At 35.7% G+C, this 19,611-nt stretch overlaps 1 protein-coding gene across 6 annotated transcripts in view; it reads left to right on the forward strand.

The window, feature by feature from the left end:
- Nucleotides 1–19,611, forward strand: part of TAOK3 (TAO kinase 3) — a 190,408-nt gene that overhangs the window by 101,381 nt on the left and 69,416 nt on the right. For 5 of the 6 annotated variants that reach the window (XM_073881040.1, XM_025889400.2, XM_025889403.2 and 2 more), the window contains 6 exons: nucleotides 5,905–5,976; nucleotides 6,360–6,461; nucleotides 11,802–11,847; nucleotides 12,728–12,824; nucleotides 15,434–15,547; nucleotides 16,726–16,817. In XM_073881040.1, the coding sequence (XP_073737141.1) occupies nucleotides 5,905–5,976; nucleotides 6,360–6,461; nucleotides 11,802–11,847; nucleotides 12,728–12,824; nucleotides 15,434–15,547; nucleotides 16,726–16,817 (523 nt within the window). Of the gene's footprint in view, nucleotides 1–5,904; nucleotides 5,977–6,359; nucleotides 6,462–11,801; nucleotides 11,848–12,727; nucleotides 12,825–15,433; nucleotides 15,548–16,725; nucleotides 16,818–19,611 lie in introns of those variants that run through there. The other variant, XM_073881041.1, reaches the window with a different exon arrangement.

Below are 19,611 nucleotides of genomic sequence, written 5' to 3' on the forward strand. Positions count from 1 at the left end.
CTGGTTTTGAACTTTTTAAAAATTGAAACATTCTGTATATATATTTATTTGTGACCTACTTGTTTTGCTCCAAGATACTTTCCTCAGTCATCTTTTTTTCTTTCTATTTATAACTCATTCATCCTCTCAGAATCTCTTTTGGCCAGAGTCAGAGGGTAGTTCCAATCTCTGTCTGACTTTTGTATTTTAAAAAGCAGTTAGATATAATGAGCACTGGGTGTTATATGCAACTGACGAATCACTAAATTCTACCCCTGAAACTAATAATACACTATATGTTAACTAAATTGAATTTAAATTAAAAAAAATAAATAAATAAAAAGCAGCTAGGCCCCTCTCAAAATTCTCCTTTTGACTACAGTAAACCAAGCATGTTTTGAAATTTACAAGCCTTTGGACTAAGGACAAAATGAGACCTACTTTGTAGGTCATTTGTAGTAGGCTGCAGGAGACCTAGCAATTTATTTGCTATTTAGGCTAAGTCCTGTCTGTTTAGCTAGAGTATATGCCTTTTGAAAATGAGGACTCTTTCTAATATCTCTTTACAACTCTAAAGGTTAGCCCAATGTCCTGTTTACAGTAGGCACTAAATATATGTTATTTGTTGATATGATAGACTAGAAAAATCATAAGGATATCTGGGTGACTTTGAAAATGTAATCATTAACTGTATAGTATTGCCTATACGAGTAGTACAGGCCCATATAAACCCGTAAGGCACTAAAAAACAGATTAAAGGGGAATTAATTTACACTTTACTGTAAAACGTAGGAAAGCTTTAACCTTTTATCTATAATGGTCACATAGGTAATACCTGAAAATGGATTTCTCATTGGCCACAGTAATATTTATGTGTAGTTCCTCCCTCACTATTAATAGATTCTTCCTCTTGTTACTCATACCATGATAACCAAGAAGACTGTCATCTCTTTCTTGGACAACTGCAATAGCCTCCTAAGACATCTTTGTGTATCCACTGTGGTCTCTCTTTAGTCTGTTGTCCGCACTACAGTAAGCTTGGGGAAAAAAGAAGTAAATCTGATCAAAACCCTTACTGTAGCCAGCCTACGACGTCTTCCACAGTGTGTCCCTGATTGTACCGAAGCTGTACTCCCTCTGGCTCTCATTGCCCTAGCTATACTATAATAGCTTCCTTTTGACCATCATCATAGCATTTTTGCATAAACTGTTCTCTCTGGAATGTTTCCCCTTTTACCTTCACGTTCTTTTTTTTTTTTTAAAGATTTTATTTATTTATTTGACAGAGAGAGACACAGCGAAAGAGGGAACACAAGCAGAGGGAGTGGGAGAGGGAGAAGCAGGCTTCCTGCAGAGCAGGGAGCCCAATGCGGGGCTCGATCCCAGGACCCTGGGATCATGACCTGAGCCGAAGGCAGACGCTTAACGACTGAGCCACTCAGGCGCCCATTACCTTCACGTTCTTAACTCCTGTTCCTCTTTTTGCTCTCAGCTGAAGCCTCATTTCTTCAGGGAAGCCTTGCTTGACCTGCCCATTTTTGTTTCTCAGAGTAACACATACTCTTCTTTATAGCACCTGTCAAATTGCAATTTTACATTTGTTGGTTACGATTTTTTTGTTACTGTCTGTAACAAGCGATAGGTACTAGGCATATTTACTCACAATTCTTAGCCCAATAACTGACACTTTTTGAATACCTAATAAGTATTCATTGAATTAATGAGTAAATTATAAAGAACTCAGAGAACGTGGGATACTGCTAATTAGTACTTTTCATAAATCCTAGTCATGCTAGCAAGCCATTAAGACTAGATTCTAGCAACCAACATCTTTATACCTAAACACTGTAATTCTGTTAGACTTTTGTAGTTTACAGCTTTTACGCTAATGATGCCAGGAAATATGTTTAAAGCAAGCTCTCATAGGTTCAATCAGCTGAGAGTATATTTAGAAAAAAATGGAAGCTATTGATGAAATACCTCTGTGTGTTTGGATTTACATATGTGATTCAGAAATTAGCAGCATTAACAAATGAGATAGTAAGAAACTCTGTATGAAAGGAAAATAGAAAAGGACCGAGCATGTTCATTTTTTTATTCACTTAAACACAACTATGAAGTTTCTACGTTTGTAGTGTTGCCTTGTTGAACTTCACATATCTTCTATAATCCACCTAAGGCTAATAATTTAATTCTGTCCTTCTGGGTATAATTATTACCTTTTAGTTGAGACTTAATAACTAAGGCAAAAAGAAAAGCTTATTTTTAATTTTTATATTTCTCTATAAATTAGCAACAAGTGGACAGTAATCTAAATGTAGCTGGAAAGGGTTGAGAAAATGTCAGAAACACATAGTACTCTAAATATTTTTTGAATCAATGATCTTGCTTAAAGTTACTGAGATTATTAAGACACTTGGAAGTGTTAAATATGAATGTAAGTTTCAAGAATAACACTTGACATGTGTAGAGGTTGTAATCATAATATTGTTTGAAGTACTGGAAAGCTGAGACCCCACTGATAGTTTCCTTTTTCTGTATTAAAACATTAATTTTTTTAACTTTCAGTTCTGAATTTTAACCAGTGTAAAACTGCATTAAAAATTTTACATCTAGGGGCACCCTAGTGGCTCATTCGTTGATTGCCTGCCTTCGCCTCTGGTCATGATCCGAGGGTCCTGGGATCGAGCCCCGCATCGGGCTCCCTGCTCCATGGGAAGCCTGCTTCTCCCTCTCCCACTCCCCCGCTTGTGTTCCCTCTCTCGCTGTGTCTTTCTCTGTCAAATAAATAAATAAAAATCTTAAAAAAAAATTTTTTTTGTGGGGGGCGACGCCTGGGTGGCTCATTCGGCTAAGCATCTGCCTTCAGCTCAGGTCATGATCCCGGGGTCCTGGGATTGAGTCCCACGTCGGGCTCCTTGCTCAGCGGGGAGCCTGCTTCTCTCTCTCCCTCTGCCTGCCACTCCCTCTGCTTGTGCTCCCCGCCCCCAACAAATAAATAAAAATCTTTAAAAAAAAATTTTTTTTTTACATCTAAACCAACTCTTAACTTTAGAGAACAAACTGATGGTTACCAGAGGGGGAGGGGGAGGGGGAGGAGACAGGTGAAACAGGTGATGGGGATTAAGGAGCACACTTGTGATAAGCACTGGGTGATGTATGGAGTTGTTGAATCACTAAATTGTATACCTGAAACTAATATTACACTGTATGTTAACTAACTGGAATTTAAATTAAAACTTAAAAAATAAATTTCACATCTAAGGGGGTGCCTGGGTGGCTCAGTTGGTTAAGTGACTGCCTTCGGCTCAGGTCATGATCCTGGAGTCCCAGGATCGAGTCCCACATCAGGCTCCCTGCTCAGCAGGAAGCCTGCTTCTCCCTCTCACCCTCCTCCCTCTCATGCTCTCTGTCTCTCATTCTCTCTCTCTCAAATAAATAAATAAAATCTTAAAAAAAAATTTTACATCTAAGAAGAATCAACATGAAAATGTTTTTCAAATGTTGAGTCTGTGCTCCAGTAGGCAGGTTTTGTAAGGAAATATACTTACCAAGTCCTAAGTAATGATTACTCTGTAAATGTAAAGAAATATATATATATATTCTTTAAAGATTTATTTATTTTTAGAGAGCATGTGTGGGGGGAGGGGCAGAGGAAGAGGGAGAGAGAGAATCTCAAGCAGACTCCCTGCTGAACACAGAGCAAGACACAGGCTCGATCTCAAGACTCTGAGATCATGACCTGACCTGAAATCAAGAATCAGACACTTAACTAACTGAACCACCCAAGTGCCCCAAGAAATATATTTTTATCCTAGGGTAACTTTTTTTCAAGTCTCTGTTTCCAAATAAGCATTGACTATAAATAACCTTAATAAGCAATTAGACAGTACCATCTGATTCCATTTGTGTGGGTCTTTTTTTTTCTTTTTATAGAGGTTAAGGATTTGTTTTTTAAAAAATCCCATTACAAGTTAAAATTCCTCATTGCTTGAGCATTTCCTAAACCTTTCCCAGTCTGTTGAACCTGCACAGTACATATTCATCCCCAAAATATCCGCTTTTTAGATACAGTCACTCTAACCTTTATTGTAGTACTGAATTCACATCAACTTGTCTTTGTTGCTGTCATATGAGCAGTCTTAGAGTTAAATTTCAAAAGCCAGCAAAATGTGAGAGATTTTTGTTTTTAACGAAAGTCCATCTATACCTTCTAAATGAACAAAATATCTAAAAAATGCCTTTGTAGAGGCCTGCTGATGTGAAAACTCTAGTAGATACCTTATTTTTATAATAGGTATTTTTGCCTTTCTTTAGTGCTTATAAAACAATTTTTTTTCATAAATTAAAATCTTTAAAAAAAATAAAAGGGCTCCTGGGTGGGTCAGGTGTTTAAGCGACTGCCTTCGGCTCAGGTCGTGATCCTGGAGTCCCGGGATCGATTCCAGCATCAGGCTCCCTGCACAGCGGGGAGTCTGCTTCTCCCTCTGACTGTCCACCCTCTCATGCTCTCTCTCTATCATTATCTCTCTCAATAAATAAATAAAAATCCTTAAAAAATAATAAAAAAAATTTTGTGTGTGTTCATTTGTTCAGCATTTTGTCATTCAGTAAGACTCTGGCTGAATTTTTATATCAATAAGTTGTTCATTTTTTAACTTAAATTTTTTTAATTAGAAAAAATAAAAATTTTTTTTAATTAGAAAGAAATTCATTGTTTTATCTGAGGAGCTTCTTTAAGTGTATTTAAGAAAGTGATTCTACATTTTTCTCTAAAATTGGTGACCTGATTTTATCAGTGAGTGAATTCCAATCTTTTACCTCAGAACCACTGCTGTAGCTTTACTGGTTTACAATAATAATATCATAGAATCAAAATAGCTTACTGCCATCGGGAGTACGGCACTGATGCAGAGCTCTGTTATTAGAAGAAAGTCAAAATTAGATAATCTTTTAATGTCTTCTATTTTTCCAAAAATTTTTAGAAAATTGTCTGGTTTTAAATCTCTTAAGAAAATCTGGAGGAAGACTATTACTTGAGTTATTTGTTATTTTCATGTGTGCTTTCACTGAGTTGTATTCAGGGTATGGAAAAGCTATATAGAGATAATTATGAGACAAGGCAGTCTTTATAGATGAAGACACACACACATGTTTGTAAGTATATATGTAATACATTCTTACTATAAAACATAAGTCCCTTTGGAAGTGAAAGTCCCTCTTAAAATTAATCTTATCTTCTGCTGCATTGTTCAGTGCAGTAGCCACAATTTAGGTTTAAATTAATTAAAATGTAAACTCCATTTCCTCACTGTAGCCACATTTCACATGCTATCATATACAATGTAGATATAAAGCATTTCCATCAAGACAGAAAGTTCTATTGGACAACACTGCTCCAGGGATTATCACTGATATATATTCTGGTATAAATTCTCTCATATTCTTTCTACACATACACTCATTAATATTATTTTGCAAAAATAAGATAATATGCTGCTTGTTTTTATATCTTTCCACATTTCTGTATATTCATATATATTACCTCATACTTTTACTGTTTATTTCATCCTGTGATTGTATCACATTATCTAACTGGTTCTCCATTGATGGACATTTTATATGGTGAAGCCAGTATGGATGTTTTGGAAATTTGACTTGTTTTTGTTTGATTGTATATATATTTTTTAAACCCTAATCCTTTTTAATATTATGGTCTTTGCATGTATATGGATAGGGACCTGAAGAAGCTGTATTTTACAGTGGGGGGGAAATGTCTATCTAGCCTATCAGAAGTTGCAGCATCTTTAAACTATGATAGTGAAGTGTGAGAATGTTATTTAAAGTCTCTAGTCGAATATTTAAGTTAAAGTGGCTGAAACATCATTCTTTTTTATTTATTTTTTCTTCTCTGTCTCAACAAAGGCCACAAATGCTCACACCAATGAGGTCGTGGCAGTTAAGAAAATGTCCTACAGTGGGAAACAGACACATGAGGTATGTTAAAGACAGTTGTATACCTAAACTGACATAAACCAGTTAGTATGAAATTGATGGTAGAAACAAAGTTCTTTAAACATTTATCATAGTTCTTTTTTTATTTTTTTTTGTGGTGTATATAATAAATATTCTTAATATTCTATCTCAATCAACTAATTTGTGGAATAGAACATAAGTTAGTATAATAGATTTATCATATATTTTAATAGATTTACATTTACAAGTACTAAAATTAACACAAGTTTAAACAGCTTCTTCATTTATTAAACTTTTACTTTGTCCATTTAAAGTAATAAAAAGAATATTACATATGTATACTTGATAGTAAAATACTATTTCCAGCCTAAAAAATTATACCATTTTCTTTATTACTTCATTAGAAATGGCAAGATATCCTCAAGGAAGTCAAATTTCTACGACAATTAAAGCATCCTAATACCATTGAGTATAAAGGTTGTTACTTGAAAGAGCACACTGCTTGGGTAAGTCAAAGGACCTGTATTATCATTTATTTCCAATTACATTTTTTTTCTATTTTTTTCTGTTATCTCTTTGTTTTTTTAATTTAATTTTATTTTTTTAAAGATTTTGTTTATTTATTTGACAGAGAGAGAGCTAGCAAGAGCAGGAACACAAGCAAGGGCAGTGGGAGAGGGAGAAGCAGGCTTCCTGCCGAGCAGGGAGCCTGACGTGGGGTTTGATCCCAGGACCCTGGAATCATGACCTGAGCCACCCAGGCGCCCCTCTGTTATCTCTTTGATCTGTAAAATTATCAGTCCCATTTCTGTCCCATTTGACTTTTGTTATCAGTATTTAACGTTTGTTAATACCTCAGAGTGTGCCATATGGTAAACGTTCTATAAGATTAAATATGGTATCTAGCCTATGGGAAATTTTATTCTATAAACAATTAACAGATAGTGAAAAGTTAGTACCATTTTACGATTTTTTTGCAAAAGTAAAAGGCAGATTCTTTTATTCTCATCCTAGAATTTTTATTGTTGTAATTTCTCATCCCCCACTCAAATTCCCCCAAAATTTGGGATTATGCTTAGTATTACCATCATGGTCTACGTTTTATCAGACAGGGCCTAGCATATGATTAAAATGAAACAGTCTTGGGTGCCTGGGTGGCTCAGTTGGGTTAGTGTCTGACTCTTGATTTTGGCTCAGGTCATGATTTCAGGGTTATGAGATCAAGCCCTATGTCATACTCTTTGCTGGGTGTGGAGCCGGCTTGGGATTCTCTCTCTACCTATCCCTCTGCCCCCAGTCCTACCTCAAGAAACTCGCTTGTTCCACTCTATCTTTGTAGTATATTTTTACACGATTGTGTTTCTGTGTTTAGGTTAGCTACTGTTTAGTACATGAAAATGCTATATACTTTGTACTTTATCAGATCTTACATTCCAATTTAAAGTCCAATCTAACTGTCATTTACTGAGATTCATTTATTAAGAAGTTACCATGTACAGGTGATCTCCAGTTAGGGAATGGAATTTTTGTTCCCAGATGGACTATCAAACAATATACTTAAACATAAACATTTCTTTTCAAGCAGCTTTTAAGATATCTAGAGTCATTGCTTGTGTTCTGAGCAGAAGAAATTATTCAGAGGAGTATTTCATTATCTGGACATCAGTTCTCTGGCAATCTCCCCCATCTTAAAGGAGTCAAGAAAGGGATTTTAAGCATGCAGGATAAATGTTACAAAATCAAGTGCTAAATATTATGTGTTTGGAGTCTTCAGAAAATCCTCTGAGCTCTTATTTAAAGCCTATTTACTCTTAGATTACATAGAGTGCTCATAAGGTTGGTTAATGGGTCTCTGTCCACAACAGATTTGATAGCTAAATAGAAGGAGCTCATAGGAACTAAATTGCTGGAGACATGCATACAAACAGCCACAGGACTAATATGACCAGAAGGAAGAGATCAGGGAAGTTAGAAAGCAGACCTATAATTTAGAAGTAGAAGGGCACCTGGGTGGCACAGTCATTTGAAAGTCCAACTCTTGATTTTAACTCAGGTCATGATCTCAGGGTCATGAGATTGAGATTAAGTTGGGCTCCACACTTAGCACAGAGTCTGCTTGAGTTTCTCTCTCCCTCTCCCTCTGCCCTCCTCCCCCCACGTTGGCTCAGTCTCTCTCTGTCTCAAGTAAATAAATAACTCTATTTAAAAAAAAAAAAGGTAGAGGGCGCCTGGGTGGCTCAGTTGGTTAAGCGACTGCCTTCGGCTCAGGTCATGATCCTGGAGTCCCTGGATCGAGTCCCACATCGGTCTCCCTGCTCAGCAGGGAGTCTGCTTCTCCCTTTGACCCTCTTCCCTCTCGTGCTCTCTCTCTCTCATTCTCTCTCTCAAATAAAATAAATAAAAAACCTTTAAAAAAAAAAAGGTAGAGCAACTAGAGCTGTTAATGTCAGGAGCAAACAACTAGCCACAGCTCAGGTGTCCTTGTGTTATGGGATAATAGGGAAAAGATAAAATGATCAAAATACACATTAACATAAAAATTTTTAAAATATAACCATAACTGTCCTAGAACCATATTGTCTCCATTTGGTTTTAAAGTTCTATGTTCATATTCCGTATACTCAGTTAAAGGAAGTTATATGTGCATATTAATTTACTTAGTTTTTTGTTTTTTTTTTTAAGAATTTCTTTATTTCTTTGACACAGAGAGAGAGCTCACAAGCAGGGGCAGCGGCAGGCAGAGGAAGAAGCAGGCTCCCCGCTGAGCAAGGAACCCGATGCAGGGCTCAATCCCAGGACGCTGGGATCATGATCTGAGCCGAAGGCAGACGCTTTAATGACTGAGCCACCCAGGAGCCCCCAAACACTCCTTCTTTAACCAATTTTGATGGAAACATTTCTTAACGAAGTAAATTGGGATGCCTGGGTGGCTCAGTCATTAAGCGTCTGCCTTCGGCTCAGGTCATGATCCCAGGGTCCTGGGATCGATCCCTGCATCGGGCTCCCTGCTCAGTGGGGAGCCTGCTTCTCCCTCTCCCACTTCCCTGCTTGTGTTCCCTCTTTTGCTGTCTCTCTGTCAAATAAATAAATAAATCTTTTAAAAACAATAAGGAGTGTTTGTCAATTATACCTCAATAAAGCAGAAAAAATAGTGCACATAAAAGGTTAATGTTTATTATAATATTGATTTAATGTGGAATCTCTCATTTCACAATAAGAAATAAAATTATACATCACACCAGTTAGAATGTCTAGTACCAAAAAGACAAGAAAAAACAACTGTTGGCAAGGATGTGGAAAAAAGGGAATCCTTGTGCATTTTTGGTGGGAATGTAAATTGGTGCAGCCACTGTATGGAGTTTCCGCAAAAAATTAAGAATAGAGTGGTGCCTGGGTGGCTCAGTCGTTGAGCGTCTGCCTTCGGCTCAGGTCATGGTCCCAGGGTCCTGGGATCAAGCCCCACATCGGGCTCCCCGCTCTGCGGGAAGCCTGCTTCTCCCTCTCCCACTCCCCCTGCTTATGTTCCCTCTCTCGCTGTGTCTCTTTCTGTCAAATAAATAAATAAAATCTGTAAAAAAAAAATTTAAGAACATATACAGTGTAATATTACTCAGCCATAAAAAAGAATGAAATCTTGTCATTTGTGACAACATGGATTGACCTAGAGGGTATTCTGCTAAGTGAAACAAGTTGGACAGAGAAAGACAAATACCATATGATTTCACTTATATGTGGAATCCAAAAAAAAAAAAAAACAAATGAACAAACAAAAAACCAGGAACAGACCAATAAACACATAGAACAAACTGTTAGTTGCCAGATAGGACAGGGGTGGGGGAATGGGTGAAATAGGTAAAGGGAATTAAGAGGTGCAAACTTCCAGTTATAAAATAACGAAGATGAAAAGTACAGCATAGGGATATAGTCAGTAATATTGTAATAACTTCATATGGTGACAGATGGTAGCTACACTTAGGGTGGTGAGCATTTAATAATGGATAATTGTTGAATCACTATGAAGTATACCTGAAATCAACATAATATTATATGTCAATTATACTTCTATTAATACAGAAATAAAATTAATTTTTCTGAATCTGCTTATTTTAATGTTAAGCAGAAAACTATAATAAAATTTCAAAACTTTAAACTTCTGTGTTTCTTATGTTTTAAATTATTCTGTAGTGGAATAATTTTAACATATATAGTTATATATTTAATTACATATATAAATATATAATAAATTTAATAGTTTAGATGTAAATATATAACTCTGTTATACATAATAATATATGATATATGGGATACCTGGGTAGCTCAGTTGGTTAAGCATCTGCCTTCGGCTCAGGTCGTGATCCCAGAGTCCTGGGATTGAGTCCTACATCAGGCTCCCTGCTCAGCGGGGAGCCTGCTTCTCCCTCTCCCTGCCACTCCCTCTCGCCCTGCTTGTGAGCGCTCTCTCTCTAATAAATAAAATCTTTAAAAAAATAATATATGATATATAATATGTACCTGGCATTACGAGAATGATATAGAAGAATATGATACTATATATTAATCTTATATAGTGTATGATTATTATATGCTATAATATATATTATAACATCATATATCATATATAATTTTTTATCTCATGTATTATATAATTATATAATTTTATATACTTCTAAATTATTCCGTAATACAAAGTACATAATAAACACATGTTTTTGCATCAATTATTTTAAATGAAAAGAGCTAATATGTTAATAGTGGTTATGAGTAGGTGACATTAGGAAATTTGTATTTCAAAGGAACATGGTATTTTTTAGAATAAGAAAATAGTATGGAGAGAGAGAGTGTGTGTGTGTGTGTGTGTGTGTGTGTGCTTGTGTGTGTAGAGAGTGGTCACTGAGCACTCACGATTCTGACCTTGTCTATAAATCAGTAGTCTGGGACACATAAAAAAAATCTAAGATGAGAGTAAAAGAATTTTCTCCTTTTTGCTTTTGAAAAGACTCCCAAGATTGCAAACCCAGTAAATATCAATAGTATTTTAATAATACTGTTCTAGAAATTTTCTAAGATAAAAATTTAAATATCCCTCTCAGAGATGCAAGATATGTAATGACAGACACATAGCAAGCTATGTTTTCAGATTGAGTTCTAAACAATATTTTCTTGTTTAGAACTGTTTTAAATGTGAAAATAGGAATTTACTACTTGTTTATTTTATTTAGTTAGTATTTCCCAGTATAGATTATATTGGCTCATGTATTTGGTTGCCACTTTCCAAGTTACAAAATTTAACTTATAGTGCAACCTAGCTACCTTAAATATTTTTGAAACAAGATAGTGTAGAAACTAGTAAATTAGTAGCAATCTCAGCTTGACCATTTATATCCAGTGCCCTTATAGTCTTAGAACATTCCAGTTCCAAGGAGGAAATAAAACCATATGATAAAAGTTATAAAAAATCAATTAGTGTCAGATGACCAAAATTAAATCCAGGTTCAAGTAGGTCAGAATACTTACTCTCAGGGAGCCTGAGTGGCTCAGTTGGTGAAGCGTCTGCCTTCGGCTCATGTCATGATCCCGGGGTACTGGGATCGAGTCCTGCATCGGGCTCCCTGCTCTGCAGAGTCTGCTTCTCTCTCTCCCTCTGTCCCTCCACCCTGCTCTTGTTCTCTCTCTCACTCGTGCGCTCTCTCTCTCTCGCTCTCTCTTTCAAATAAATAAATAAAATCTTAAAAAAAAAAAAAAGAATACTTACTCTCCTAGCATTCTTAGTTCCTTGGTTACTTAGTTGGTTTTAGCAGTTTCTTATTAACTGTCATTATTCTGGTTATTATTTTAATCTATTACAGTTGGTGATGGAATATTGCTTAGGCTCAGCCTCTGATTTGTTAGAAGGTAAGAATAAAAGCACTATCCCCCTCCTTTATGTTCTGCCTTGACCAGAATAGTATCTACTCCTATATTAAAGTGCAATTTGGGCAAAGCAAATGGATGCTGACTCAGACCTAAGGGTTGTGTGGATGAGCTGTGCAAACTTTATCTCTGCAGCGGCTGAAAATGTCTCGGGAATGATTAGCAGCCCTCCTGCTGTTCAGTGCATGGCCCATCCAGGGCAGGTACTTACTAAAATGTTCGGCTAATATGATGTATGTAGCCAAAAACATCAAATTCATATGTATATATGAAAGAGAGGTAGATGGTATCAAATTATATTGATATTTAACTCCTTCAAATATCCTGACTTGACCCAGTTCTCTTCTGCAAATACTATTATAATCAGAGACTGGGTTAAAAATTTACATTAAAAAAAAAACTTTTTTATATCACCCTTGATCTCTGAATAGAAATTGCTTATTAGGTGCTTTCAAAAATAATGAAAACCTGTAGTTAGAAGAGGTCATTATAGATGCTCTGTGGAGAGGAGAATGATACAACCTAAAACATTCTGGGCATTTAAAATGTCAGAAAGGACTGGTAAATTTGGGCCTGGCCAGTTGGAATTAGTGGTGGCTTTGACTTGCAACTGACAGGCCAATTAACAACTCATTACAGTGAATATCAGGCTTTGTTTTATTTTGTTTTAAGGAGTTTGTTTGTTTTTGTACTTGAGTTTCCTGTTATCTGATTATTTATTGCAATTCTATAGGAAATATGGTGGATGTGTTCCCAAATTGTCATTTGAGAGTATGTAATTCAGTTTGGTATAACTGTGTAAGATTTTAAGAAGAAGAATGCAACTGATTACTACTTCTGAATTTTTCTTTTCCTCCCTCAGTTCACAAAAAACCACTTCAAGAAGTGGAAATCGCTGCCATTACTCACGGTGCCTTGCAGGGGCTGGCCTACCTGCATTCTCATGCACTGATTCATAGGTAAGATTGGAGACCAGTTACATGTCAGTTACAGGACTATCCAAGGAATCTTGAAAGTTAGTGCCTGCTCCACTTTTTAGGGTGCCTGTGGATTTATAGGAAGCAAAGAGATTGCTGCTGCTGCTGGATGTAAGAAGAAAAGTTGTCACAATTTAGCTTCTGTCTCTTGGTCTGTCCCAGATGTTCACAAAGACTTGCATCACCTCTGTTCTATAGGTAACTGTTCTCCAAGGGAGGATGTTGCAGGAAAATTTGAGGAAGGGCCCAGCAGCCTTTTGATACAATGCCAAGAAGAAAAGAAAATTAGCCTTCCTTCCATATATTTATTTCCTAGCTGAGTTTCTTCTCCTTTTCCTGTTGCAAATAACAAGTCAGTATTATATAAATGCGTGCTATTTCATAACTTTAAAATATTGTGCTTTTCTATAGTCCACATAGATATTTAGGAAGATATTATTGTATTTATCTTGGCAGATGAAGAAACTGGGACTCTGAAAGATTAAAATAATTGCCCATAGTTTCACAGGTTTTACATAATAAAGATTGAAGCTCAGATTTCCTAATTCCTAATCCAAGGCTTTCCTCTACCTTTTATTTTCTCTACCACAACTCCATTGTCCTCCCTCCAATCTACTTCCTACCACTAACTTCTCCTAAATAAAGATGTTGTTCCTAATCTTTCCTTCTCTCAGTAAAGAACTGCTAGTACAGTTACTTTAATGAATGGTGGCAGAAATAGTGGAATATGGGGTAGATATAAAGGATCTCCGATGGCTCAAAAACAAAAGAAAAAACTTTGACATTTACTAGGAAGAAATGAAACTATTACATCATAGGTTCCCCTTTTGCTTCTGTTTTAATCACATCAGAGTAGCCATTATCAGTTACTGGTACGAGAAAGGCAGAACTTCCTCAAAATCGGCAGACCAAAATTCCTGCCATGAATTTGGCTTATGTATAATAAAGACAAAGAATGAACCTAACCATTTCTAATAAATGCTGATAAAATGGATTTAACCATAATGTCTATGGGTTTGACAAAAAAAAATTTTATAGTACATTTTTTTGGTACTGAAATGTCATTACCAAATGCAAACTTGTTTATATATGATTTTGCTATTTCCTGTTTAAAGCCGTGGTTCATTTTTTTGTGCCTTGTTAACAAAATATGCATATTAATTTAATGTTTTATATTCTATATTATACTTTATCTTCCTTAGTATATAAAAGAAGTTGAAAAAACAAAGCTTTTAAAGTGTGCTTGCCGGGGCGCCTGGGTGGCTCAGTCATTAAGCATCTGCCTTCGGCTCAGGTCATGATCCCAGGGTCCTGGGATCGAGCCCCGCATCTGGGCTCCCTGTTCAGCGGGAAGCCTGCTTCTCCCTCTCCCACTCCCCCTGCTTGTGTTCCTGCTCTCGCTATCTCTCTCTCTGTCAAATGAATAAATAAAATCTTAAAATAATAATAATAATAGAGTGTGCTCCCTATTTAAAAATAAAAACCATGTCTCAGATTTATTATTTTGATTTGACAAGTCAGTGTTCTAATTGAAGGTAATAGAGAAGAGAGATTTTTCTGTTGTTAGATAAATAAATGTTTTTTTTAGTTCTCTCTGCCAATGCCTAATGTCATCTTGACTAAAGAAACTGAATTTTCAAGAGAAAATTTTTGGAGACGTTGTTTTGGAAACATTTGCACCTTCTCATTTTCAGCTTACAGTTTCCTCATTCTCTCTGCTTTGTCTTTCCACGGCCCACCAATTTCTAAGTCTTGGTTCCTAGTACTCATTACACCTCATGCTTTTTTTGAAGAGAATCAAGAGTACATCCACGTCTTTTCATTCTAAATTATCATCCTCAACAATGAATATTTTAAAATAATATTTTGAAAACTTTTCTGCTGCATAAAATATCTAATAGCTTTAATAGTAACAGCTTGCAGTTTTTTGTAATAATACAATAGAAATGCAATTTCCTAATCCCTAATCCTTGTTTTTTGATCTTTCAGGGTCTTCTTTTTACTGTACAGTGTTATTTTTAAAATAACACCTTCTTTATAACATGTACCCTCAAATGCCTTAGAGTTGCAGTTACAATTAAGGCAGAGAGAAAGGGTCACAGGCAAGAAAGAAAAGGTATGTGTGTAGTTGAGCTTTATTGGTAGGTAGATAATACAGTTATTGAAGGTTTATTTACACTCCAAAAATGTTATGTAATTTGGAAAAGAAAAAAAAAGGCAGTTACAAATGGCACCAGTTTTCCCAGCATAAGGGATACTGTTGATGACTGGATTTAGCATCTGAGAATATGCTTTTTTAAGTGTAGCAACGGAATAGGTTTCCTTGTCTGCCACGTCTGTCTGCCTTTTTTCTCACTGCATTCCTTTCCTCTAAATAAAGCTCTACCTTTTAGTAATTACTTTGACCTACCTGTAAGTACACCCAGGAATCTGGGCTCCCTTATAACATGCGGTAATTACTAAATCCCCTTCTGGCTATCTGAGCAAGGTGTTTTTTTAATAAACTTTTTGTCTTATTAATTGCATGCTCTGACCTATTCCATAATCAGAGTTGAAAAGTAATTTTCTAACCCTCATATTTTTTCCTATAGGGATATTAAAGCAGGAAATATTCTTCTAACAGAGCCAGGTCAGGTGAAACTAGCTGATTTTGGATCTGCCTCAATGGCTTCTCCTGCCAACTCCTTTGTGGGCACACCTTACTGGTATGTAGAATTTAAAAACTAGAATTTTAAAATACGCATACATGAACAAGATGGGCTCAAAGCATTGCTTTTGTTTTGTTTTTTTACAGTGTCTCACCATGTGCCTCAAATGAGATTTCATTAAAGGATAGAAAACTCACTGGCAAAAAAAAGAAACACTCTGACTTAGTATAAAATTTCCGGAGACTTTAAATTGTTCAAATAAGGTTGATGTCACTGTGTGTAAACTGAGCAGGATTATCAACTCACTGACCTAGCTCAGGTTTTAGATTTCATTTGAAGTTTCTTTTGAAACTTTCTCTTGAAGCAGAATCTCTAGGCAAGGACAAAGTAGTTTCTTTAACCTTCTCTAGTCAACAAGCATAAATATTACCTTTCAGTGAAAGAAATCTGGTTTCTTTTTTTTGTTGAGTTCTTTTTTTGACTTTTCTTAGTTTGTCACTCTGACCGAAAATTTCACCCCATCTATTCAAGATACCTTTCCTTCCTTTCATAGATAAACTAGAATTTCATTGTACCTTGGACAATGACTTATATCCCTGGATAATTACTTACCTACTAAAAAAATTAGCTACTATTTGAATTTCCTTTCTGTCAATGATCATCAAGTAGCATTTACTAAGCAGTCACTTACATATAGTAACAGAAAAAAAACCATATTAAACTGATAAGATCCCTGCCCTCTTATGGAAATCCATTCTGGACAAACAGTATCCATTATCATAGCCTGTTTGTTTATTTTTTAATTTGTAATATCTTTGAAATATCTGATTATATTGTTTTAAATAGTTCCATAAGTATTTTCTATGTTGTCTATAGTTATTTGTTTGAGTATTTCCTACATATTAATCCTTTACAAATCTTTCTGAGGTAGCTACTAGAATTCTCTCCACATTACAGATGGGAAAACTGATATACAGAGAGGTTAAGTAATTTAGCCGCAGTAAAACTGATAGATAATGGTGGAACCAGGATTTATTGAAAATAATGTGTTGTTTCCTGTAAATCCTTGAGTATAATGTTTATGTTTTGAACAGTGTTTTTCCAAATGACTTGTATAAGGAAATAATATCTTTATTAGACAAAATTTTAGACTGCTCAAACAGCTTTTTCACCAAATCACTTCATTAGATGAATTTTGTTTTTAATTTGCAACTCAAATTTTGTACATTTGGCAGGATGGCTCCAGAGGTGATCTTAGCTATGGACGAAGGACAGTATGATGGGAAAGTTGATATTTGGTCACTTGGAATCACCTGTATTGAATTGGGTAAGTGAAAGAGTTGTGTTTTTTTTGGTTTTGGTTTTGTTTGTTTTTTTTAAGATTTTATTTATTTGACAGAGAGAGACACAGCGAGAGAGGGAACACAAGCAGGGGGAGTGGGAGAAGGGAGAAGCAGGCTTTCCATTAAGCAGAGAGCCTGATGTGGGGCTCCATCCCAGGGCCCTGGGATCATGATCTGAGCCAAAGGCAGATGCTTAACAACTGAGCCACCCAGGTGCCCTGAAAGAGTTGTTTTTATTGTACTTTTGAGAATCACTCCTGACTATAATTGTTAATTCATTCATCCTGCTGTTATTTAATGGGTCACTGCTATATGTGGGCCAGGCAGTGTGAATTTATTAAATTTTTTTCTGTGCTTTTGTATAACATCAGAAGGTTACTTTCTCTTTGCCACATTTTCGTGTTATTAATTTAAAAGAGTTTGAGCAGATAGCAAATAACAAATGTGGGAATATACAATAATAAGTATTAATATTTGAAAACCATCCATTCTCCATATCATGAATGATAACTTATATCCTTCCTTCCCAGTAGTAATTTAATTTCAACGTGTATAAGGGAAATCTAAAAAAGTAATAGCAGGCTTATCCAAGATCTGACTGTAAAAACTCTATTTGACCCATTTACAGAGCAACCTCAGAGAAAACTTCTTGTTAGAAGATGCCCTCTGCTTTAAAGTTGTTCCGCAAAATTGTTACATTTACATAAAATTGTCTAACATACCACAGATTCTTGATTCTCTGGTTGTATTTTTTGAACTTTAATGTATCCTAAAGTCACCTTTATCCGGGCCTATACTGGCAGATTTAACCAATGATTCTCAGGTCACTGGTGGGGCAGATAAGATTACTGTGGAGTTGGAGAAAGTGATGCACAGTTGACCTTCCAAAGCCACTGAGATCCAGCTCCAACATTGCCTTTATCTAGATTTTTATTTAAAATTTTTATAAATACATTTTATTTTTTCATCATTTTTTAAAATTTCTTCATCTAGTTTTTTGGGTTAATTTCCTCTACTCTGGTATCCAAATTGATCCTGTAAGAATTTCTGAGCTCCAGTTTGATTCTCAGACTATAGTTTTCTTTATCCTGAAATGTTTAGCTTGTAAAGACAACTTGGGATACTTTGTATTGCATTTCCAATTGTTTCACTGACTCCTTCCTTGAACAAAGAAACATATGATAAAGATACAAGACTTGTCTTCTTTTTTTTTTAACCTTAAAGAAATATTACTTTTTAAAAAAACTGAATTCAGGGAGGAGAGTTAGAATATTTAATATTTAATTTTTTTAAAATAAGTAATATTCATATGGTTTACAAATCAAAAAACATAAAAAGACATGCAGTGAAAGAACTTCTCAGACCTCTGGCCCTATTGACCCATTTCCTTTCCCACCCCTGCCAGTACATACAGGGCACCACTGTTACTAATTTCTTGTATATCCTTCCAAAGCCTCTTTACAAATATACAAACAAATATGGATATACATGTATTACATTCCTTTTCTCACCCAAGTTACCATATACAAGTGGTTCTGTATATTGATTTTTCACTTAACAACGTCTTGGAGATCTGTTTTAGATTAGTAACTTAGACCTCTTTTTCTTTTTCTTTTTTTTTTTTTAACTGGCCTCATCTTACTCCTCCAGTATTATGGATATACCATAATTCATTTGACTGGTCCTCTGTTAAAGGATATTGAGGTGGTAGATTTCTTTTCTATATTCTTTTTTTTTTTAAGATTTTATTTATTTATCTGAGTGAGAGAAAGAACATGAGCAAGAGGAGGGGCAGAGGGAGAAGCAGACTCCCCGCTGACAGGGAGCCCGATTGAGGGCTCCATTCCAGTACCCTGGGATCATGACCTGAGCCAAAAGCAGACGTGTAACCAACTGAGCCACCCAGGCGTCCCTCTTTTTTACATTCTAATATTGTGTTATTCTCTCTTTCACTGCAAAGGAAATTAATTTATTCACACTGATTATGGGGAGGGAGACTCAGCAGAAATATTTGCATACTTTAAAAAGGACATATGATGCACTTCCAGTAATACTATGTACAACTTTACAAGGTAGTCCTAGAAGTCAGAGGGCCAAAACTAGTCCAGACAATTTTGAAAAAGTAGAATTTGGACAGAAAAATCACTGTACCAAAATCCATACCATCATAATTAAATCAATACAGCATTGATGTAGGGAAAGACTAATATCCGGTAGAACAGACAATAAAACCTAGAAATGGACTCATGTATAAGTCAGATTTTTGTGATAAGACTGGAAAAGCAGGGGCGCCTGGGTGGCTCAGTCGTTAAGCATCTGCCTTCAGCTCAGGTCATGATCCCAGGGTCCTGGGATTGAGCCCCACATCGGGCTCCCTGCTCCGCAGGAAGCCTGCTTCTCCCTCTCCCACTCTCCCTGCTTATGTTCCCTCTCTTGCTGTGTCTCTCTCTGTCAAATAAATAAATAAAATCTTTAAAAAAATAAATTAAAAAAAAAAGACTGGAAAAGCATTATAAATCAGTGGGGAAAGGATGGCCCATTTGATAAATAATATGAGGCAATTTGTTAATTGTGTGAGGAAAAACTATAATTAGATCCTAGCTTATGCCATACACAAAAATAAAATTCCAGATTGGTTAAATACCCAAAAGTAAAAAGTAAAACTTTAAAACTTTTAGGAGAAGCCTTCTTAGTTTCCTCATCTGCAAAGTAGAGACAACAATGCTACAAAGTAGGTGCTATTATTATGAAGATTAATGAATATATAAAACATTTATC

Source organism: Callorhinus ursinus, unplaced genomic scaffold (genome assembly GCF_003265705.2).
Source record: "Callorhinus ursinus isolate GAN/ISIS: 27379988/994484 unplaced genomic scaffold, GSC_fseal_2.0 scaffold41, whole genome shotgun sequence".
NCBI classification, from domain to species: domain Eukaryota; kingdom Metazoa; phylum Chordata; class Mammalia; order Carnivora; family Otariidae; genus Callorhinus; species Callorhinus ursinus.